Genomic DNA, 25,354 nt, shown 5'->3' on the forward strand with positions numbered 1-25,354 from the left:
GACTCCAAGTCAGAGCTTCACTAGGGGTCATTTTCAAGGACGCAATGTTGTTGATAAAGGCTATGGTTTTACTCCAGGAGAACACAGGCAGAGTTTTTCTAATGCTGATCATTGCCAAGGTTCCACATCTCAGGCTCATAGTCAAGGAATGATAAATAATGCTATATTTGGTCAAGGAACACTTAGATACAGGAGAAGCACATAATGCAAGGGCCATGCCTATGTTCTTCTCCCACGAACAATACAGTCAAATCCTAAAACTGCTCAACAAAGATAAAAATAATGAGGTAGCAGCCAATGCAGCATACTTGATTAATAGGATACCATCTTCTGCTTTAAATGGGGAGTCACCCTTTGAAGTGTTTTATGGGAGAAAGCCTAATCTGAAACACTTGAGGGTTATTGGTAGCCTTTCTTATGCCACTATTACTGGTTCCAAAGGTGACAAATTCAGTCCTAGAGCTGAAGCAACAGTCCACATGGGGTATTCCAGCACACAAAAGGGCTATAAACTTTATAGTCTCACACATAAAACCTTTTTTTGTTAGTAGAGATGTAGTTTTCAAGGAGAATGTTTTTCCTTTTATGTCTTCTCATTTAGTAGTAGGTACCACAGTGCCATATCACTGTCCTTCTATTGCTTTTGATGGTCTTAGTCAAACAACTTGCATAGAACCAGGTTCAGAACCAAGTCTAGAACAACTAGTTCCTGCAGAATTGTTAGTGAACACAGAAGGCAACAATCCTACTGTATCCCAAGGCTACACAACTTCCCCACATCATATAGGAAGTTCCCCTCATTATCCTATAGCAGGGACTCCAATTGTTCCTCACATAGGGTCTCCTCACCAGCCTAAGAGATCTGCTAGGGACTTCCGACCCCCTGGTTGGCTGAATGATTTTGTGCATGGCCCTCTGCCAAGTTATCGCACCATAGCATCTTGCTTGTACCCTATCTCTAACTATATATCTTATACCTCTCTTTCTGCTTCATATCTTGATTCCATCTGCAATTACTCAACCATCAAAGAACCTGAGACTTATGCTGAAGCTGTGCATGATACACATTGGGTGACTGCCATGAATCAGGAGATTTAAGTAGTTATGGATAACAATATCTGGTCCCTTGTGGAGTTGCCTGCCGGGAAGAGGGCTATTGGATGCAAATGGGCATATAAGGTGAAATATAATGCCAAAGGTGAGGTTGAGAGATACAAGGCCAGATTAGTGGCTAAAGGGTATACTCAACAAGAAGGCTTGGATTATCAGGAGACCTTTTCTCCTGTGGTCAAGATGGTAACTGTTCGAGCTGTCTTGTCCATGGCTGCCATGTATGGTTGGCATCTACACCAAATGGATGTTTTAATGCTTTTCTCCAAGGGGATCTGGTTGAGGAAGTGTACATGGTACAACCTCCTGGTTTTGCTAGCAAGGGGGATCAATCCAAAGTTTACAAGTTACAAAAGTCTTTGTATGGTGATGTTTGGCATATTTCGATATGTGTTGATGTTACTTTACCCATGTTTTAACCGCTTCTTGATGTTATTTGATCTTTAAAATGCCCAACATGGTTTAATTATTGGTTTTATGACTAATTGAGTTGTGTGTGGTGAATTAGGGTGTTTGGAGTGCAAAAATATGAATAAAAGGTGCTCTAGGTAGAGGAAGAGAGATTGGATGCGTCGCATCCAATCTAGAAAAAGATCAGATTTCGTGCACCCTTAGCAGTGAAGTCGGCCCATAGCGTCCACCGTAGCATCCGAAGCTGAGAAGTGGAGGACGAGGTGGATGCGACGCATCCACCCTAGCATCAATCCCTGAAGCTGATTTGGATTAGAAATAGGAGAACTTTGGCCCACGACTTTGGTACGCAATATATAAGCCAAAAACGCCTCTTTTAGGTCATCGAACATATTTGGAAGGGGAAAAAAAGCCACGACAAAGCTGTGGAGGCCGGAATTCATCAAGTTCCATCTTTCTCCCACCAAATTTAGTAATTTTTATGTTTCTTTATATGATTTGTTGTTTGGCTACCATGTCTATGTGGAGCTAAACTTCACGTTCTAGGGTTGTGGTTCTTTCATGACTATTGTTATTCGGATATTGATTTTGACTTCTTGATTTATCATATTAGTTTATTTATTCAATCTTGCACTTAATTATTTAATTGCTTGATCACCAATTGAATATTATCTACGAATCTAGAATTGAACTCGAAAGTGGGAATTCTATATTGCATATAGGATTGAGTAGGGCAAGTTCTTGAACTCGGGCATCGGGGAACGGATTCGTAGTTAGGATAGACATATACCTAATTGCCTTGCTTGGTTGATTTACAGGAATTATAAATGCGTTCTTGTTGATTCTAACTCCATAGACATATAGGCGTTAGGTTAGCTTGAATAGGCGAGTAAGAACTCGACAGATTCTTATGAGCATTAACCCTGTCAACCAATAAGCTAGATAAATTAGTCGGTCAATTCAATTGAAGAATACAATAGGATTGTTAGATAGCCCATAACCCTAGATCGTTTTCATTACATTGATATCATTAAAATCTGCTCTTTCTCTGTTCAAAGTTTATTATTTATATTTTTCTTATTTAATTAGTTAGAATAAAATATTTTTAGATTTAATTCTTGTTTAGATAATTAAGATAGGCTAATTTAGTTAATAGCTAATCATAAGTCCTCGTGGGTTCGACATCCGACTTTTAGTCACTTTATTACTTGACGACCGCGTATACTTGCGTGAGTGTGTTTGGTCGCAACAAGTTTTTGGCGCCGTTGCCGGGGACTTAGAAATTTGCTATTTTTCTAGATTAGACATTTTTTTTTATCTATTCATGTTTTTTTTATTATTTTATTTTAGTTAGTATTTTTTATTTATTTTAGCATGGCATCTTGGAATAAAAATTGTTCGAATGATGGTTATTCTTATTTTGATGATCCTTGTCCATATTGTGGAGGACCCCACTGGTGGAAAAATTGTCAGAATGTTCCCAGGAGCGAGTTGTGCGCACAATCTCAATCCTTTGAGTGGAATATTTGTAATATGTGTGGTGGTCAAGATGGCCATTGGGATGGTTGTCCTAATTTTGTTCATCCTTCTCTGAGCCCTTATTATGATCTTTCTAATGATATTTCTGAGTTTGATAGGGGCAATGAAGTGCAGGATATGGAGCCTGATGCATATATTAGGGATATTCTGAGGCAAGTAGCAGAGCAACAGGATGAACTCAAAAAAGATATGAAAAGAATGAGGGCAGCAATCACAAGAATGAAGGCCAATATGGAAGAATTGAATGAAGAGAGCGAGTACCAGCAAGAGAAAATTTTTGAAAAAGAGGAGATTTTGAGCCAAACTTGGCTGGCAGAACAGGCTGAAAAGTTAGAAATATATGAAGCTCAACATGAGGAACTTACTGATGGGATGAGACACTTTATAGAGGGAAGATCTAAACTGGGACAAGGGATCTATAAATTCGTCACTACTATTCACGACTTGCAAGATAAATTAAATGCAAAGGTTGTTGCGTCTATCGCCCAACAAAATAGTAATGAGTTGTCAGAAGCTGAAAAGGAGCTTATACGCCAAATTGAGGAGCTAAAAGTGGAGAGCCAATCATTCGAGCATATTTCTGTTGATGATGCCCATGTTGAGAAAAGTACACTAGAGCCATGCGAGGTAGCAGATAATGTTATATTTGAAGACTCTAATGTGTGCACATATGAGGATATAAATAGTAATACAATTCTAAAGTTGGGGCGTGTTGGTCCTCATTCTAAACATTTTTCGACATTGTATTTGGATGATGACATGGAAATCGAGTCATCTAAGCCTTTGGAGGAGTCAATGGAAGAGGAACATGATGCCTATATTTTTGAATTTGTCATGCCAAAAAGCAAAAAATACATTCCTCATCTAAAGGCCGAGAAGTGTAGAGTGAAAAATTTATTACTTGGCCTGGTTATCTTTGTAGCCCCACCACTGGAGCATAGCCGCAAACTGGATGCCATGTTAGGGGCTCAATTCATAAGTTCGAGGTGGAGGCAAAAAGTTGTTCACGTCGTGCCGCTACGTTAAATCAGGCGCTTGTTGGGAGGCAACCCAACGTTACTGCTTTCTTTTATTTTTGTTTACTTTTTATTTTATTTTATTTTTATTATTTTGTAGTATTTATTTTTGTTTTGTAGGATTATGAGCATAGGAAGCAAAGCCATTAGAAGAGTGCAAAAGCGAGCTAGATGGTGAGGACTAAGTGTGGGGTGCCCACACAAAGGACGATGCCTGGGGAAGTCTGAGTACCTCGTGAGCCGCTATTGCTTCGGCCTTTGGCCTACCAGGGAGTCTCGTTTACCCTCTTATTATTTATAATGTGCATTGAGGACATTGCAAAATTTTAAGTGTGGGGTGAGGAGATCGTTTGGATAAGTTTCTGTGCTATTTTAGCTTAGTTGTAGTACTCATTCTTAAGTGTAGTAGCTTTTGTGAAGGAAAAAAAATGAAAAATTAGAAAAATTGGACTTTTCCCGACGATTGATCTCCTAGACAGTTTTCTTGAGGGATTAAAGTCTAAACAAAAATCCAAAATATATCTTTTAGCTTTCTTTAGGTAGTAATAATCCCCTATGGTTTTTCTTTGTGCCTCGGTTCTTTTCCATGGGATGTAGTTTGAACCGGATAGTTTTTTTCTTTCCGAGTAGATTAGGAATTTAGAAAATAAAAGGAGGAAGAATGATGAACCTAAGCGCCCTTGACTTGTTTCATAGTAGCATATTTATGCTTTGGCATGTGTAGTATCTCCCCTATATTTTGATATTAATCTTGATGCCTTTAAATTGGATAGCATGTTTTGTGGCGCCTATGTCTCGTTTACATGACTTATGTTCACCTTGTGTTTAATACTTAATATCTCGTGGCTCCGTGAATACTTGCATTGCTTAAGAGTCGGAATGTGATCGTCCTTAGTGAGTCATGTGCCATGTGTGGTAAGGTTTTTGTGTAGTCCATGTAGTGTACTTGTGTCTAGAACTTGCCCAGTATGTGAGTTGAAGCGAAATTTTAGGTGATGCTCGGTTTGAAAAATGATTTTAGGATTTCTTTGATTTTTTTGAGCTTATTGCTTATCACAAATAAAATCTATCCCTAGTTAACCCTTTTGAGCCTGTAGACCTTTTATTTGGTACCCACATTACAAGCCTATACCCTTTTTATTCTTAATTGACATTGTTTTGATCCTTTTACCTCTTAAAGCACTTTAATTGTTAGATGAGCGCTAAAAGAAGTAAGAAGGGACTAAGTGTGGGGTGACTTTTGAGTGGAACCAATGAAAGAAAGAAGGGTGAACTTATTTTGTAAAATAATACACCACTAGCGGAAATTGAAAGAAAAAAAAAAGAGAAAAATCTGGAAAAAAAGAAAGAAAAATATAAATGAATAAATTGTTATCTTGTTCTTGCTAGTGGGTATGAACTAAAGTAGTGCTTAAAGAAAAAGGGACTGTTTTGGGGGTGATATTGTTTGTGAAATTGAAGTGGGGTTGAAGAAAAAAATGCTTAAAGTAATTTTGTGATGTATTAAAGTGCTTAGGAGGGTGAGTCACTATTCCTTAAATATATCCTACCCGTCCCTTAGCCCACATTACAACCATGAAAAAGTCCTAATTGATTTTAGATCGAGCGAGCTTACATTAGTAGAGATTTACATTAAGGGCAAGCCTATGGTACTAATTTCATGCATGTGACTTCTTTGTGAGAGTGAGCGATTTTCTTTGATATATGTGAGTCATTAAAATATTTGATCATGAGATTCGAATGTGTGGATTGAACTCGCTCTCTTGTTCTTGTTGTGAGGGCACATGGTTTCACGAGGGATAGGTAACGTTATTAGACTTCTCTATGATGTTGGGTGTTCAAGCCATGAGTACATAGTGACATTGAGTCGGTTTTTGAGGTTAGGGTTGTTGTGAGCATGTTGTCTTTGTTCGAATATGTTTAAAGAAGGGCATAAGTAAAGGGACGTGTATGTGATGCATAGTCTAGAGCCTAATTGTTGCAAATAACCATGGTCATAGGTGCAGTGTGCTTTGAATGATAAGAGCTTAATTTTGTTTCGTCTACTATATGATGGTTTGTTCGAGGACGAACAAAGGTTTAAGTGTGGGGTAGTGATGTTTGGCATATTTCGATATGTGTTGATGTTACTTTACCCATGTTTTAACCGCTTCTTGATGTTATTTGATCTTTAAAATGCCCAACATGGTTTAATTATTGGTTTTATGACTAATTGAGTTGTGTGTGGTGAATTAGGGTGTTTGGAGTGCAAAAATATGAATAAAAGGTGCTCTAGGTAGAGGAAGAGAGATTGGATGCGTCGCATCCAATCTAGAAAAAGATCAGATTTCGTGCACCCTTAGCAGTGAAGTCGGCCCATAGCGTCCACCGTAGCATCCGAAGCTGAGAAGTGGAGGACGAGGTGGATGCGACGCATCCACCCTAGCATCAATCCCTGAAGCTGATTTGGATTAGAAATAGGAGAACTTTGGCCCACGACTTTGGTACGCAATATATAAGCCAAAAACGCCTCTTTTAGGTCATCGAACATATTTGGAAGGGGAAAAAAAGCCACGACAAAGCTGTGGAGGCCGGAATTCATCAAGTTCCATCTTTCTCCCACCAAATTTAGTAATTTTTATGTTTCTTTATATGATTTGTTGTTTGGCTACCATGTCTATGTGGAGCTAAACTTCACGTTCTAGGGTTGTGGTTCTTTCATGACTATTGTTATTCGGATATTGATTTTGACTTCTTGATTTATCATATTAGTTTATTTATTCAATCTTGCACTTAATTATTTAATTGCTTGATCACCAATTGAATATTATCTACGAATCTAGAATTGAACTCGAAAGTGGGAATTCTATATTGCATATAGGATTGAGTAGGGCAAGTTCTTGAACTCGGGCATCGGGGAACGGATTCGTAGTTAGGATAGACATATACCTAATTGCCTTGCTTGGTTGATTTACAGGAATTATAAATGCGTTCTTGTTGATTCTAACTCCATAGACATATAGGCGTTAGGTTAGCTTGAATAGGCGAGTAAGAACTCGACAGATTCTTATGAGCATTAACCCTGTCAACCAATAAGCTAGATAAATTAGTCGGTCAATTCAATTGAAGAATACAATAGGATTGTTAGATAGCCCATAACCCTAGATCGTTTTCATTACATTGATATCATTAAAATCTGATCTTTCTCTGTTCAAAGTTTATTATTTATATTTTTCTTATTTAATTAGTTAGAATAAAATATTTTTAGATTTAATTCTTGTTTAGATAATTAAGATAGGCTAATTTAGTTAATAGCTAATCATAAGTCCTCGTGGGTTCGACATCCGACTTTTAGTCACTTTATTACTTGACGACCGCGTATACTTGCGTGAGTGTGTTTGGTCGCAACAAGTTTTTGGCGCCGTTGCCGGGGATCGAACCCGGGTCACCCGCGTGACAGGTGGGAATACTTACCACTATACTACAACCAAGGGGATCTGGTTGAGGAAGTGTACATGGTACAACCTCCTGGTTTTGCTAGCAAGGGGGATCAATCCAAAGTTTACAAGTTACAAAAGTCTTTGTATGGCTTGATACAGGCTTCCCGACAATGGAATCTGAAACTTTCTGATGCTTTGTTGAGCTCCGTCTTCCTTTAGAGTTGCCATGATTATTCCCTTTTTACTAAGAAGGTTGCTGACCATACTGTGCTCATTCTTGTCTATGTGATTTCTTAATTACAGGATCTTCTTCCAGCCTTATTCAGGAGAATTAAGATCTATTGAAGCATCATTTCAAGATCAAGGACCTGGGGGGGGATTGAAGTATTTCCTTGGTCTCGAAATGGCTAGGAGCAAAGATGGTATTTTTGTGTGCCAACGGGAGTTCACACTAGATTTAATCTCAACACTTGGATTGGCAGGTTCTAAACATGTTAGTACACCATTGGGAGTAAATCAGCGGCTAACTAGTGTGGATTATGACAAAGGGATTGCAACAGGAACATCAGCAACACATGAAATGCTAGAAGATGCAACTAGTTACCAGAAGCTAGTTGGAAAACTTCTCTATCTCACAGTGACTAGGCCTGATATAGCCTATGCAGTACAGAACCTAAGTCAATTTATGCATCTGCCAAAAAAGATCACATATGGAGGCAACATTAAGAGTAGTGAAGTATCTGAAAGATGCTCCAGGATTAGGAATATTGTTGTCTTCCAAAGTTTCCAATGAGTTAACTGTTTACTGTGATGCTGATTGGGCCACCTGCCCCATGACAAGCAAATCAGTTAGTGGTTTTGTTGTACAACTTGGAGACTCTCTAATTTCTTGGAAATCTAAGAAGTAGAGTACCATATCCAGAAGCTCAGCTGAAACTGAGTATAGGAGCATGGGGACTGCCATAGTAGAGGTTGTTTGGCTGGTGGGACTATTTGGAAAACTGAATCTGCAACTAAAACTTCCAGTCAAGTTGTTTTGTGATAGTAAGGTTGCGTTTCAAATTGCAGCAAATCCAATTTATCATGAACGAACGAAGCATATAGAAATCAATTGTCATTTTGTAAGGGAAAAAATTCAGGAAAGATTGGTGGAAACAACACATGTTAGGTCAGGCCTACAATTGGCAGATATACTGACCAAGGGACTTGGTCGTACACAGCATGAGTCCTTGTTATCCAAGCTAGGGATGTTGATTCTGTTCTCACCACATATCTTGAGGGGGAGTATTGAGGGTAGTTCAACTGATAGTTAGTTAGACAGTTATATTAGTAGATATAATTAAAGGTGTACAGCTAGCATACAACTGGAGTTAATTGCATTAGGCAAGAGTATTATATTTGTATATAAAAGTGTATAGTATACACAATAGTGAGCACTGGAAATACAGATAATTTTTCAGATTCCAGAATATTCTCTCTCTGTTCTTCATCTCGTTTCTCTCTTCACAAATACTCCATTGTCAATCTTCTAAGCTCTTAACAAATAAAAATTGGATTATTTGAGTCTTCTCTTGGCCATTTTTCTTTGACAGCGGGAATAGCTTTTTCGAACAAATATGACCTTATGATGTCTTTGGTTATTGAGGTTATTGGTTTTGTTTCTAGAGTGCCTGCAGCTCTATTGGCACTGGCTCTTCTAGCACGTTCTTGTGTGACGAACGAGAACACGCTAATTTTTCCGGCGAAGAGTTCTTTTCCTGGTGAATCAAACGGGGGCGAGCTACCTTCGCTAGAAACATTACTTTTCCTATAAAAATTTTGCTCTTGCACGTGCGTAGTGGATTTTCTTCATCCGGTAGCAAATATTAATTCTCAGATCTTTTGGTCATATAAAACATTTTTCGTCTATGTGGACAATATTAAACATGTCAATGAATTTCGGTTCATGTGGTATGCTTCCGCCATCAAGCATCGATATGCAAAATTGCAATCGGCTTATTTTGTTTTCGTCCTTTAAATACGGGTTAATAACATTTGAATGCCTCCTAAAATCTCCCGAGCGTAAACACCTAATCAAAGTGGTCTTCTTCATATCCAATGCACAAGTTGGAGATAGAAAAGTTGTCTGATTTTTTAGAGGGATCTGACGAAAGCGTTCTTGATCAAGCTCAATTCTTTTTCGACCACAACTTATTGACTTTCTACTATATACCATCTCAGAAGAACCTTCACCATAATTTGATCGTCTCCAAATGCGCTGAATTGTTTGGATAGAAGTTGAGAATTTTGAAGCTACTATTTTCGTCACTCCTTTTTCTAATTTTCCATCAATACTTTTTGGTAGTAGCATTTCATATACTGCGGTACAGGGCGGATCTATATATAAATTTTTGGTGCTTAAGCACCCATTAATCTTAACTTGGAGTAGGTATAATTCTATAGAAAACTTAAAGAAATGGATATAAAAGGTCAGAAAGCACCCGGAAAACAAAAAAGTTGGTGGGTGCTTTGGTTAAGAGGGTGGAAGCTTAGTGATGTTAAAAGCACAGCACTTTAACCGGGCAAACTGTTTCTTTTTCTTATATGCAAGGTTACTTTCTTCCTTCTTCTTTTTTCTATAAATATTCCCTTCAATCAGTTAGGTCTTCTTTTTTATTTATCAAGCACTCTTTCTTAACACAGTACTACTTTTTTTAACTGTTTCTTTTTCTTGTATTCGATGTTACTTTCTTCCTCCTTTTTTCTATAAATATTTCCCTCGATCAATTAGGTCTTCGTTTTTATTTATCAAGCACACTTTCTTAACCCAGTACTACTTTTTTTTAATTTCGTTTTTACTGACATTTGGTTTTAGCATTTTATTTTTATTTTTGCCTTACCTAGCTCTATAGCAAAGAAAAAAAATCTTCTTAAATAAAGATCTACTAATCTTTTTTTCTTTTAGCCAATTGCATTTTTAGCACATATTCACGATGTCCATAATATTGAATATGAGTTTTCTCGTTAACTTTTTTCACTGTCGTATTGAAATAGTTGTATACTTATATAATGTGTAGTACCTTTACCTCAAAGAATTTAAGCACCCAGGAACCCAAAATCCTAGATCCGCCATTGCTGCTGTACGTTCAACTTTCGTTAAATTTCTTGATGTCCTTTGTGGTTGTAAAAATTCGTCATCTGCATCTCTTTAAATAAAATAGAGGAGAGGAAAATTAGAAACATGAAATATATAAATTTTCTTATGGCTTAAGCATTTCAAATGGAGTAGGAATATATGAAAAGCAGATTGTTTGAAATACTAACTGTAATACGTTATGTTTGTGATGGAGTAGCAATATTGTGATGCAGATTTGTTCCACTTTATATCCATTATAGTCTTAACAGTAAGTCGGATAATAGGTACACATATTTAAATAATAAAGAATCATGTATTACCAGAACTTATGTTTGGTTCTTCCGGTGGTGCTTGCAATCCCACTTCCTGTTGTGTATCACCTTCTTCTGTGGGAATAAGATTGAGGTTAGGAATAGTATTTGTGTCAACATTGAGATCAGGCAGTTGTTCCCTACCAACATACTCGTTTTCATATTCAAAAGAAATGTTTAAATCTATGTTATGTGATGAGATTTGATTATTTTGTGTTGTAGCCATGCTTATTTCATCATTCTAGAAAATTAAACCTTCTTTTATAAGTGAATTCTTGGTGGAAAATGTTGAAATTTTTTGGCTCCATTTTATATTTTGTTGACGTTTTAAAATTGAAATACATGACAAATTGAGATTCTTGCTGAAAATTTGAAATAGTGTTTGAGGCTCACAAAGTTTTCAATGTTCTGCCGGTTGCTTCGTTTCCCATTTGCTTCATTCAATGTTTAGTGAGAGTTGATAATAATCACATCCCAAATGCCAAAATGGTATTATGTCAAATATAAAATAAAATGAAAAAAATATGAAGAGATAGCAAAGGATAATATGGTCAATTTTATTGCTAGTTAATGTTAAAAAGTAGATTTCTTAATTTGTATGAAAACCATCAAAAAATTATTTATTTTAAACTCTAGGAAGTATAATTATCGAGGTATGTAATTATTAGATTGTGTAATTACTATACTAATAACTATAAAGCTAGATAATTACACGTGGCTTCGCAAACTGATCCTAATTTTAGTGGAGTAAAAATCGTAATCCCTTAAAATGTGTGATTGTAAGGGTGGTGTATAATGGTATTTCGCGTAAAAAGCGTGTCCCGGTCCAAAACTTCTGGTTTTCTCTCTCGTCCCTTTAGTACAACATCATCTCCAATTGGCAATTACAAGTCCTGCCGTTTTCTTCCTATTTTCGCTGATCGAGATGGCCCGACATCGGTAATATTTCTTTTTTTTTATGCAATATAGTTTTTGAAAATTTGAAGAAGAAAAAAAGAGTAAAAAGCTCATCTTTGTTTTCGGTTTTATTTTTCCTTCTTCCAGCGGCATAGATAAGAAGCAACAGATCAGGGCTTGGGATACAAGGAGTATTGTCATATTTGTATTTTTTATTGCCTGCGTCGTTGGGATTTTGACGAACCTTAAGGTTGCTAAGTCCGAGCCTGAATTTGAACCTGAATCTGAAGAAAAGATTGTTGAACAAATATTAAGATTGTTGCATTCTATTCCAAACGCAACAACGTCGATTCCAACTCAAAATTGTCACTTCGCATCGTCGGAAGGAATAAGGTCACACCAGGAGGATCGAGTAACATGTGACCTTAATCTTAAGATTCCTTTGTTTGGTAACGTACACTATATATTTTTATTTGCAGTTGTTTTGTTTTCTTAATTAGCTTAATTTATTATTATGCATATACCACTTCCAAACACACACTTGGTGGACATTACCCAACAATAATTGGTGTATGAGCTGAGATAGGCAAGTGAACTGAGACACTTGACTAAGTCTATGCTATTCCTAATGATGTAGGGCCTGACGGACTTGAAGAGGTGAGGGTTGGGGCGGTGGCAGTCTTTGATGGTCATATTGGATCGGCTGCTAGTGAGATGGCTTCAAATATCTTTTTGGATAAGTTTCTGCTTAAGCTCAGGAACAGTACTGAACAATCTTCTAACTTGAAGGAATTACTAAAATCATCATTGGTAACAACTATTGAGGATATTGATGCAGAATTCTCGGAGGCAAGGACACAACTTCTCCAATTTTTTCTTCTTTGGCGATTTTGATTTTTTATTTTATTTATTTTTTAATGACTTGGTTGTTCACATTCTTTAGGTTGCTTTCAAATATCATCTTTATTCGGGATCTACGGCAGTTGTTGCACTCATATATAACAATCATGTTTTAGTTGCAAATGTTGGCGATTCAAAGGCTTTTCTTTGCTCTCAGAAAAAAAAATCACACAAAGCTGGTGAGGGCGACATTTTCTTCTCTTCTGTTGTTATGCCCTTCTATTCAAAGGCATTATTATGATTTTGATACTTCTCTGTTTTCCTTGTTTTTTCCTTTTTCTTTTTCATAATTCTGTTTGTAATTTTTGAACGAAATCTTTAAGTTTCCCTAGAAAAATAGTAACACCCCAATATGGCTTATATGGAGAAGGACCGTATTAAAGCATGTCATAGGTTCTAATTCTGTAGTAGGGAAAAGCTTGGTAGTTAAGTGGAGAAGGATAGAGGGGTGGCCCATTATTTACCTAGTTTCGAACTTTGCGTCATTGGCCTTTGGGGATTTCTCGGATAAAAAAAAAACCTTTAGATCACTGTTTTACGCTTTCAACCAGTAACTAATTGAGTAATAGGGGCCCAAAAATGAAATAGAGAAAGAAGCCGAAGATAGACGTTAAGAAATTGCAGAAAGCCACTGAAAGGGAAAAAAAGAAGACAAGTTGAAGTTAATAGCAGACTGGCAGATCTTTTTAGTTGTTGATTGCCTTTGCCTTTTGGTGTCTGGGTGCGCCTTGTAAGCTCTATATATTTCAGGTCTTCTGTTCCTTTTGATGCTTAAAAAGGTTTAGGGACATCTGGTTATATTTCCATGCTTATTACTGGTGGTAGTAGTACTACTGTCATCCCCAGGGATCAGATGATACTGTACATTATAGTTTCTCAAATATCCTATTGCCAAGACTCTAGATGTTTGTGTTTTTAGCATAATTTAAGTATTGCAGGTTACAACTACTGCCGCTGAAATTTTAGATGTTAATATGATATTCTGATTTGTGTTCTGAGACATCACTGTGTAGGTGCTGCTTCTTTGGCTGGTCTTCTCGCCAAGGAGTTGACGAGAGATCATAATGCACATAGGTTGGACGAGAGGGCTAGGATTGAAGCTTCTGGAGGTGTATTAAAATTTATCCCTAATTATGTTCCTCTCCTCATGGGCCACTTTCCCATGACTCGAGCTATTGGTGATGTTCCTTTGAAAAGGTACAACTTCTTGAATCTTTTCAATGTTTTGCAGATCCTGTTTCATGATTGTATAAGTGTGTGTATTTGATGCACATAACATGTTAATATCTTTATGCTGATGTCTACTATATTAAAGTTTTATTGTTATAATATTGACTAGTTACACAAAATAGGAATACTTGCGAGTATAGGGGTGAAAATAGACTAGGCGTGGCTTGTGAGCTGCTTGCTTGCTGACTTGCAAGCCTTTTTTTATGAGTAAATTTTAGTAATAATACAAACACCAGGATGGTGCTAAATGGAGCGCGTTGGAGGACATGATCGACCCCTTTATACCTCTAGGGAGTCAATTAAATCCTGAATGTCATCACTTCCAGCTTACACCAAAGAAAAGTTTAGGATACTTTTGTATTTCACACTAGTTGTATTCTCCTCTATTCCATCAAAAACATATGTGATTTCTATCTGTCCAAATTGTCCATAAATGACAAAAGGAGAGTTGTTTGCCAAATTATAGCCTGTTCGGCCAAGCTTCCGGGAGCCAAAAGCAATTTATCTTCTTCAAAGAAGTGCTTATTTTTTAGATTTGAGGGGTTTGGTCAAATCTCAAATGTACTTTTGAGTAGCGGCTGAAACAGTTTTTCTGCATGTGGGGAAAAACCTACAAATTATGGCTTCTCGGCTCTCTCTAGAAGCAGAAATTTATTTTTTCAAGACAAATATATCCTTACCAAAAATTTATATTTACCAAACTATCCCTCGTTAATATAATCTATATGTCTCTCAACTATAAATACAACTCTCTTTTCCTCTTTTTTTCCTTTTTTTTTTCTACTGTCTCTTCTCTTCCTCATTGTTTCAATATATTTGTGTTGGTTAAAACATTTATCATATATTTTATATTTTAATTAAATTTATAAAACATAATTATAATCTTTCATAATTATTATTTAAAACCATTTCTCTGTTTAAATAATACTAATTGTAGAATGAACCTTGGCATTATCTGTTTTCATAATTTGATACCGAAAAACACTTTTTGAAGAGATTGGACACAATCTGTTTATCAAATATTGAAAAAATATTTGTCTAACGAATTGGCCAAACACAAACGGCTACTCTCCATGCCAAACAGGCTCCTAGTCTCTGTATCTTCCTTGTCTTTTTTCTTTGCCTGCTACATAATGCGTCTCTCAAGCTTCTTGCAATGTATTTTGTACAAAGCTTCAAAGCTGCAGGTTTTACTGCAGTGTAGAAAGAGGTGCTTTAGTCTCCATTAAGAATTTGCAACAACAAAACCTGCTATATAATATGAACCGTCTTCTCTGCAAATTATCTTATGTTAGGCATGCATTATGTACTGTAGTTCTTCTGAAACAAGCCACTTTGGGCTGTGCTCTTATTCTCCACAACATTTTTCAAGCCACTGTATCTTGTTCGTGGTATTTTGCTTTATCAACAACCTGTAGCATGAATCTACGGAGAATTTCCCATTCCCGAAGCTAATAATCTGCCATATCTTTGTGGATCATCAAATTTTCTAGTCTTTCCAACAATAGATTGACCTTATCAATTTCCTAATCAATTAAATTCCTCTTGAATTTTATATACTGTCCACCATGACGTGTACAATCTGCACCATAATATTCCTTATCCTTTGCAGTTCTGGATAAGTATGGAAAATCTCCATCAAGGAGAGGTTATCACGCCATTGATGTAACCATAGTTTGGTCTTTACACCATTCCCCATCTTTATTCTAATATGATTTTATTTTTTATCCTTCTTGATCTGTTTCCAAACAGTCACAACTTTGTAAACAGTAACTGCTTTTGTACACTACTGCTTCCTTTTACCGTAATTGGTGTTAGTTACTTTCTTCAATAAGTCTGCCTTTTCATCGTTGTATCTCCCTTACCATTTAAATAGGTGGCGTTTATTATGACTTTTCAAAATTTCACTTTCAAAGGTTCTTCTTTCTTGCCCCTTAATTATATATATATAGTATTGCAAACCTTAGAAAGTGCAAGTCATAGGGATCAGAGGTCTGAACATTGCGAGCTTTTTTGAAAGCTCATCACTAAGAGGGTGTTTGGCTAAGCTTATAAGCTGGTCAAATTGGCTTATAAGCACCTTTTGGCTTATCTACGCGTTTGGTAAACACTCAAAGTGCTTATAAGCCAAGTGCTTATAAGCTAAAATCAGCCATAAGTCATAAGTCGGTCACCCCTAACTTATGGCTTTTCAACTTATAAGCACTTTTAGTTTGACCAACACTTTTACTAGTTTATCCTTAATAATATTTTCTAATTCACAAAATACTTTTCCCAAAATAAATTTCTTAACTTTCTCTTCATTCCATATTCGTTATTAATTCTTTTCTTTACAAAGAAATTTTTAATTTATAATCTTTTGAAAAAGATTCGAGGGTATTTTAGTCATTTTAACAAAAGAATAGCTTATCAGCATTTTTTAATCAAACACATCAACTGCTTATTATCAGTTTCAGCACTTCTATCCAAACACGTAAATGCTTATTTTAAAAATCAGTTTCAGCATTTAAAAATTTTTTTCAGCACTACAAACTTATCAACTATTTACAATCAGCTAATCCAAACGGGCTCTAAGTTGAGAATATAAGTTGTTTGATTGTTGGTTGCAGTAGTAGTGATCCGGACGTTGATGTTCAATTTTGTGTATTATTGATGGTAACGCTAATGCAAATGTTCTGCTATTTTTCCAGATATGGCGTCATAGCTAATCCAGAGATGACTGATTGGCTATCTTTAACTTCAAAGGATGAGTTTTTGGTGGTGGCATCTGATGGAATATCTGAAAGGTTAACTCCCCAGGAAGTCTGTGACTTTCTAAATGATGTAGAGGACCATTCAGATCCATCATTATTGGCTCAACAACTTATTCAGAAGGCATTTTTAGAAGGCAGCAGCGATAATTTATCAGTTGTTTTGGTTCCTTTGGGATCAGGATTCAGGGGACCTCCTGTGGACGATTTATCAGCTGTTTCTGGTTCCCTTGAGATGTAGAGGATTAGAAAAATATTATATCTATGAAAAAGTTGGTATCTACTGAAGACCAGCATAGAATTGTAATGAAGACGTTTTGGACGGAAATAGTTAGCACAAAAAACCGTGTTCATAAATTTTTGGGTGGACTTATATTAGATATACTTACTCCCACTAAACTTGTGGTATATACAATAATTAACAAGATTTATCTCGAAACCAAATGAGACAATAACTTGATGAAATTAGTAATACTATTAATGAGACACTTTCTTAAGTCCATAGATGATTTTCTTTATTGAAATTTATTCTTAAGGTTGTAGAGTTTGTTCTTTGGGAACTACTTCTTGAAGGACATGTTGAACGATAATGTCTTTGATACAAATTTGCTTCTTGAATAATGTCAGGTATAGAAAGTTGTTCCCGAGCATTGACAATAACAATTAGAGGAATATCAATATGTTCCTTTTCAAAAATGGTCCTTAACTCTCCCTCCTCCAACAAACTCAACATCCTCAAAAAACCTCACATTATTGGAAAAAGTAGCCTTAGTAGTGGGATAAAAATTTTCAAAAATTAAAGGGATAGAAAATATTATTGGACAGAAGTCTCTTAATTCTCCTTTAGAGATATCACCTAATCTCTCTTCTTGTCCTTCCTGTTTTCCTTAGGCACATCGGCTAAGTGAACACTTTCTATCTTTTCCTGTTGCAGTCTATCCTCTTCCTGTACACAATCTGAGATGAGCTCATTTAGAGACCAAGTCTCTTTCTCACAATTATAGCTCACCTTAAGCTAGCTAAACTGTGGTGGAAGGGATATCAAAACCAAATGCACTAGCAAGTCCTTAGAGAGGTCAACTTAAGTGCTTCCAACTTAGAAGCAAGATGAGACATTTATATGATGTACTCCCTAATGTTACCTTTGCCTTGATACCTCATTGAAATCAGACTTGTCAAGAATATACCAATCTTAACCTTTTCACTCTTGACAAATACTTTTTCAATTTCAACCATAAATTCTTTAGCTATCTTAATTTTGTCGGACATAATACCCTTGAATGTTCATGGATCTCTCCCACCTTTCCATCTCCCTATTTTTAATAAAGATACTCTTATATGTAAGAGGTGGTGGAGAACAAATCCTTAACGCAATGTCGAGATCCATGACTCCGAGAACTATATTGAGATTCTCTTACCATGACTTAAAGTTAGTGCCATTCAATATAGGAATTGAATTGATGTTGGCAGTAATATTTGCATGAGTAATTTTAGCTGAATCGGAGAACAATAAATAACAAAATAAGCTCACACATACTTAAAACTAAAATGAAAATAAATTCGAATAAAGATAAACCCCATCTAAAGGTACCGATTTATCTTTGGACAAAATATTAACTTCTGAGTGGTATCTTGGTGTAGTAATCAAACGCTGATAATAAAAAATATGTCAAATAATAAATCTTCCTTTGGGCCGATTTATTTTTTATCCATAAAACCAAATAATTATCACGCATTTATTACCATAAGATGCACATGTAATTCTGTTAAACATTGACCTTCCTTTGGGCCGATCAATATTTACATAGGTTACACATACACAACCTTTTATATTCCAAAATAAATAAATCTCCACAAAAAATGTCACTTTGGCAACATCAAGCTTTGACTTTATTTAACTCAAAATATATATAACTTTTCTGTATTCAAATTTAAGTTCTCCAAATACATAAATAAATATAAGTCTTCAAAACAAAATAAGCTATGGTGGGCCTTAAGATGAGTTCGTTAAACTTGATAGACTGCCAGTAATTATTAATTAATCAAACAAAATATAAAGCTACTTAAAAGGAGCCTTTCTGGCAGCAAATGGCGAAGGACAAAGCCTTCGCCGCTTAATTCAAAGCTGCGTGGCGTAAAAGTGGACTTTCTAATCTATATGCATTATAACATTAAAATATAACAAGGCTTTCGAAACAGTAACCCGTAATGGAGGTTAAACCTCCAAATTTACAACTTTATTGGTGACGGCAAACTAGAGTGACGGCACTAACCAAATTTACCTTTATGAAATTATTTATTATAGAATAATAGCTTACTTTGCAATTACAGTGGATTAACCCACTATTTTTTGCAATCTGAATTCTTTCTTCGCCATCAACAAACAATCCTTTTTGGTGACTAACAATAAAGGAAAAAGACTTCCCTTTACCGCAAATCCGAAGGCCACAAACGTCACACAATTGAGGTGAAAGCCTCCACTACAACCAAACTAAATCTCCCTGGGAGCGGCGTAAGAGGATTAGGGTAAAATAGGGTGTGTTACGGGATTTTATATCAAATTGTCACTATTATTCTTCGCCCAACGGTGGGCGCCAAACTATTTACCCTCAAAATCGGATAACAATTAAATTTGTAAGTAGTTTTAAGAATACGCGAATTAACTTGATACAAAGCGATAAATTAAGTTACTATTCAACAAACAAAGAAAAAATAAATTCAAACCACATGAGTTGGATAGTTTCAGCCTTAGTGAAATAGTCACTCTCGAGCCGGGGTCACCATGACCGGTACAGATGAAAAAGAACAAAAACTAAAGACAGAAAAAATAATAATGTATTGCTTTTGAGTGCGTGTTATAATGTCCTTCATGAATTATCAGACCCCCTTTATATAGTAGGGGAGTCCTACTTTAGGTACAATTCAATAAAAGGTAAAAAATCTTCTGATTTATTGATTGCCGATTCCTTATCGATACGTGTCGAGATCCCCGCCGTGATATGCGGTCACAGATATTTCGGCTTTCTATTGGCTATGCTGGATTGTCTGACAACGTTCTTCGAAGTTGTTCGAGGCTAGGGCCGATTCCGGGACCATGGCCTCGATATTCTCGAGGGTAGGCGTCATGCCCCCGGATTCTGGCCCGATGGGACCTTTGGCTCGATTTCGGTCCCTTGTCGCCATATCTCGAGCCTGACTCATCTTGTCGGAGGTTGGGATGCACCATGAGCTCGATTTTACCCATATACAGATAGTTCCCTCGTTGTTTGGAGAGTAAACGATGAAAAACAACATGAGCTTCCGATTCTTACTTCGACACATCGTGACAGAAACGACAAAACATCTGAAACGTCTCGTCAGTCAAGTCATAATGGCATTAAATGCATGTCAGCCATCGGTCGGCCGTCCCTGGACATGAAAAGCCGCTGAACTACTACAAATACCCCCTCCTTCGTTCATTTTTATTTTACATCAAACCTTCTACCCTCGTACCTTCAGGATTTCAATACTCGTTAGCACTTTTACCCCGGTCTATTCGAGATCCTTTGCAAGAATTTTTACCCATCTTCTTCTCAAGCCAACAAGTCTAATCCTTCAACTTCCTTTCTTTCTTCATTTTTCTCAGATTTTCCTCCATCTTCATTTTCTAAAGGAACGACAAAGACTTCCAAAACCGTTCTCGAGAAAGCAATTCCTTCTGCTTCGCGACCGGCTACTGAGGAGGTCTCGAGATACATTTTCTCTATTACCGAAGAGGTCCTCCCTATTGTCCGAAAAGACTGCAACTGGGCCGATAAAGACATAGTGGTCCCCGACCCCGAAGAGGCCATTACCACCTATGTCGAGGGATACCTAAGTGTTTACACTTATCCCTTTACATTGGGCCCGGTAGACCCGGTCATTTTAGATTTCTACAGCAGGTACAACCTATGCCTAGGCCAGATTCATCCATCACTTTGGAGGTTCGTGATTCTCCTCCGGTTTTTTCTGAACTACTCCGCTTATACAGTCCCCGAATCTTTCGGAATGGGGGGGGGGTGATAAAGCTTATGTGTCGGGCCAGTAAAGCCCCTTTCTCAAGCATTGATGAGGACCGGGATCGAGGATGGCAAGACCGTTTTGTCCGAGTGAGGACTTCAGACTTGATTCCGACTGAATGCAGGCCATTACCCGAGAAGTGGTGGTGCAGCCGTTGCTCGGGTCCCAAATGCTATCCCTCGACTCAAGGAGTGGGTCGAGGGTATCGTTTCACAGATGCCGTACTCCAAGCGCTTGTAGCGCAAACTCTTGAAGGGCCGTTGGGAGGCTCGTTCCCATGGCGAGACTTCTTTCCCGAGTAGGTTGTGTTAGGATTCTTCTTTTAACATTAAGCCCTTACTCCCTTTACTTCTTTTTTGTAGGCTTATCTAAGGATGTCGAGATTCGGCCTCCAGTTAGTGGAGAGGACTTACCTGTCGAGTCCCCTGCTCTGAGACAGGCCGAAGAGAGTAAAAGGAAGAGGGCTCCGAGTTCCCCGAGCTCGGAGAAAAAGAAAACAAGGAGAAGGCTGGTGCGCATGCCAAAGGAAAACACCAGCTCTCGAGCACCAGCTTCAGATTTGCTCTATCGGCTGAGGGACGAGTCCGAGGGAGAAGAACCTTTCGTTCTGGTGGCCAGCGAGCTATCATAACTCAAATAGCAGGGGGGCTCTGAACCGGAGATCCGTGCGGCCGATCTACCTCAATCCAGGGAGGTCGATGAGGAGACCGGGGCCGAGGCTTCCCGGGATGCGGGAAGTGCCACAAAGGAGGCACTCGCATGATAGATATCACCGAGTCACCCTCATTTACCGAGTCCATGTATAACGAGGCCCAAACGGTGAAAGAGCACCCCAATAAGGGGGCCTACGAAGCGGACGACCCCCTCCGCTGCTTTTTTGATGGTGTGGATTCCACCGCCAGGGAGGACGTCACCGGATTAGGTGACTTAGAGGTACCGAAGAAACGTTTGTCATCGGGGGCAGGCGGGCCTAACTCGAGCCCAAAACTGATCAACCGGTTCCCTGCCCCTAGTGCGGATCCTGGTCGGAAGCGGTCCATTGTCATCACCATTCCGGAGGATGCCCGGGTTCTTTCCGCCCCCGTAGGCGTGGCCAGTTACCTCCAGGGCCTAGTGACCGAAAAAGACCAGGCCAAAATGAACGAGGTAGACGTGCCCTGCCTGTTCAACGAAGTACAACAGGTGCTGAACTGGGTAACTCTAGATAATTCCTGACGATTTCAATTTTTCCCTTAATACTTGAACTAATTTGTTGATAATTCTAATATCTTTCCTCCGGTATCGGGATGAGCTAAACCAACTCGAAGCTGAAGTCAAAGAGCTTGTTGAGAAGAGATACACGCACAAACTTCTCAGCGAGCAACGTGAAGGAGAGGCTAAGAGGCTTCGAGATGAGTTGGAAGCAGCTCGGAAAGAACACGCCGAGCTAGTTGAACAACTAAAATTCTTTGAAGTTAGTGACGATGAGATAGACACGATGACTAATGGTCAGAACCCGCTGGTCCAACAGAAGATTGATCGGATCGACTAACTACGAGCCGAGATGGATGTAATCAAGGTCAAGGCCGAAGAGTGAAGAGGAAAGATGGATCGCCTGGACTTGGAAAAGGAGACTTCCTGTTACAACCCAAATTCGCATACCATAGATCACGCCGTAAGTTAGTCGACGTAAATCCAAGAAGAGATTATCTTTGAGATGATAAGAAGTTAATCCAATTGGTCTCAAACGATACAAGTGTGTATAAGAGTGGTTAACAAGTATTTGAAGTTAAACGAATCAAGGATGTTGTAACCCATATTTTCGGGTAACACTAGAGGTGATTAATTGTCCCAAGAGGTCTTGTTTTAATGTATTTGAATCATATAATATCCGCATCATAAGTATTGAAGTCAAGCGAGTTATGAAACAAAAGTCGATAAAAGTTGTCGCAACTTTTGTTTATAATTTTACTTAAACTTTAGGTCAAATATTACTGCATTTTTCTCCCAATGTGCTTGGAATTATGGGGTGATCTACCTATTAAATTGAAGATCTATGAGTCTAGTTTCCAACGCATTAAACCGTTCGTCGATACGATCTCGGAATAGAGAGATATTCGCGTTTTCGCGAGAGTGCGCCAGGCTGCTCTCTATGGGGCCCACAAAGGCGGTTTAAGACATATGGACATATATAAGATACCTCAACCCCGTTTTAAGTCATTATTTTTCAGTATATATTCAGAACTTATAACCCTAAAAACAGTCTCTCAAGGTTCTCTCATGATCCAAGACCCAAACAAAGGGCAAACAACACAAATCAAATGTCGGGAATCCCGTGGCGCTAGTAAGTTTCTTGTTCTTCTTGTTGTTGCTGATTTTTGTGTTGTTCCAGCTCGTGTGGGAGGTTGTTTTAAGTTTTTTATGTCCTGTAAATACACCTTCAAGTTTTTAATATCAACCCTAGGTGATTTCAAGTCTTCTAAAGTAATTCTAGTGCCGAAAAACCCGAATTAATTGCTAGTTTCGCTTCCTTGTTCTTGTGGCAGAATTGAAGGGATATTTCGTGGAAAATTAAGGTCAAATTGGAGTTGTTCTTTCTGTTTAAAGGTAAGGAACCTCTTACTCTATATATATTTAAGATTATCCAAGTTGCAGCTAAGTCGTTGAAGCTAGAACTTGTGAAATATATATCGAAAGGCTTGGTAGTAATGTTGTTGGTTGGTGGACTGTTTTGGAGGCTCAATATGATTATTAATGATGTTGTTTGGGCTGTTTGGTGATTGTATTGACTTGTGGGAAGTCATATAAATAGGGGAGGTGCTGTCCGTTTCATCGTAAAATAGGTTGTGGTCGATACATAATAGTTACGACGCTTAAACGATAATGATAGTGTCATTTGTCTTATTGTAGACTAAGGAGTCGTGACATTTGCATAGCTTGAGGTTGGGCAGTATATACAAGGTATGTGAGGCTATCCCCTTCATTCTTTTGCACGACTCCGATTGTACATAATGTAATGAACGAGCTCCCAAAGATACTCTACTCTTAGAAGCTAGCAGTACTTACATTGCTGCCCTTCTTATGAAACGATTGATATTGATGTTACTTCTCTTATTCTTATATTATCAATGTTGTTGGTAGTTCCTGATTCTTATAAGATTCTTGATGAAGAGTTAATCCTAATAACGTGTACGAAGGATACCAACCTTATGTCACTCCGAAAGGTTCAAAATGTGATCCCAATGAGTCCAGCATGCATCATATATATGTATCTATTTTACTCTACCGAGCCGCGCTATAGTCGGCCGGGTACGGCACCTATTGTGCAACCACTGATCAGTTGGGTTTTACCGAGCTCCACGTGGCCGGGTACGATTCTACCGAGCCCTATGATGGCCGAGTACGTTTTACCGAGCCTATTATGGCCGGCTACGATATGATGATGGTGATGCCCACAAAGGTGTATGTTTTAAAAGTTTATGTATATATGTATGTATCATGTATTTCATGTCAGTAGCCCTCAGAGGTACCCAGATGTCACAGGTTGTATATTCTCTATCCCTGTTTACATTACTGTTCTTACTTATGCTTTCTTGCCTCACATACTCAGTACTTTATTCGTACTGACGTCCTTTTTATTTGTGGACGCTGCATGTCGTGCTGCAGGTCCTGATAGACAGGTAGACGTAGCTCCCCCACCACAGTAGGCTGTCCAGTTCAGTGGTTATTGGCGAGATCCCTTCTCCGGACTTGCCATGGTCTTGGTATGCATTTTTGTTATAGACATTATGGGTATGTCGGGGCCCTGTTCCGGCAATGTTGTAGCACTTATGTTCCTTTAGAGGCTCATAGATAGGTGTCGACTTATGTATGGTTTAGAATGCCTTTTCGGCTGATTTTTGTTGTATAGTCTTTCATGGCATCATGATAGCTCGTACCTTATATATAGTTTCTTGACAGTCTTGTCGTCCCATGTTATGTATGTTCATGACATTATCTTTAATTGTTGGATGTTCATGATCCATGTCTACTATTTATATTGATCTTGTCGGCCCTTAAAGATAATAAGGAAGGTTAGATAAAATGTACGTTGGTGCTCGGCAAGTATGGCCCGGGTGCTAGTCATGACCCTCCAGTTGGGTCGTGACACTTCCTGGGCGCAATTGACCTCGGTGGAGGCCCAACTTCGAGCGACGAGGGAGAAGGCTGAGGCACGGTCCCAAAAAATTGAGGAGCTCCGGTCTCAGTTAAGCTTGGTTGTTGCCGATCGAGAGACCCTTGCCAAAGAGCTTAAAGCGGCCAAGTCGGTGGTTGAAGTAACCAAAGCCGATGCCGATGAGATGGTGGCCTAGTATAAAGACGATGCCGAGGCAGCCCAGGACCGCCTGTAAGACATTTTTGAATACGTGAAGTGACAGTTCCGAAGGAAGGCCCGCGAGAAAGTTCACGCTAGGGGTTTTGATTTATCGGCCGAGGTCAAAAATGCTAAGGGGATCGAGGCCAAGAAGTTGGCGTATCCCGAGGATGAAGAAGACTCCAAGGGTTTGGAAGGATCCGGGGGCGAAGAAGACTCTGATGGTCCCGATGATGAGGCGGGCTCTGGCGAAGACCAAGCCATTTAAGTGACTAGTAAATTTTT

At 38.2% G+C, this 25,354-nt stretch overlaps 2 protein-coding genes across 2 annotated transcripts; both read left to right on the forward strand.

Moving 5' to 3' along the window:
* Positions 1-215: 215 nt before the first annotated feature.
* Positions 216-1,098, forward strand: LOC142173650 (uncharacterized). The gene is made up of 2 exons (XM_075239266.1): positions 216-484; positions 552-1,098. Exons 1-2 carry the CDS (start codon positions 216-218, stop codon positions 1,096-1,098), a joined length of 816 nt encoding a protein of 271 aa, XP_075095367.1.
* A 10,612-nt stretch (positions 1,099-11,710) lies between these two features.
* LOC107832784 (putative protein phosphatase 2C 76) lies at positions 11,711-17,055 on the forward strand. Its single transcript, XM_016660661.2, has 6 exons — positions 11,711-11,860; positions 11,966-12,267; positions 12,456-12,667; positions 12,762-12,897; positions 13,732-13,915; positions 16,639-17,055. Exons 1-6 carry the CDS (start codon positions 11,847-11,849, stop codon positions 16,937-16,939), a joined length of 1,149 nt encoding a protein of 382 aa, XP_016516147.1. The 5' UTR covers positions 11,711-11,846; the 3' UTR covers positions 16,940-17,055.
* Positions 17,056-25,354: the final 8,299 nt, after the last annotated feature.

This window comes from Nicotiana tabacum, chromosome 19 (assembly GCF_000715075.1).
Source record: "Nicotiana tabacum cultivar K326 chromosome 19, ASM71507v2, whole genome shotgun sequence".
Taxonomy (NCBI): domain Eukaryota; kingdom Viridiplantae; phylum Streptophyta; class Magnoliopsida; order Solanales; family Solanaceae; genus Nicotiana; species Nicotiana tabacum.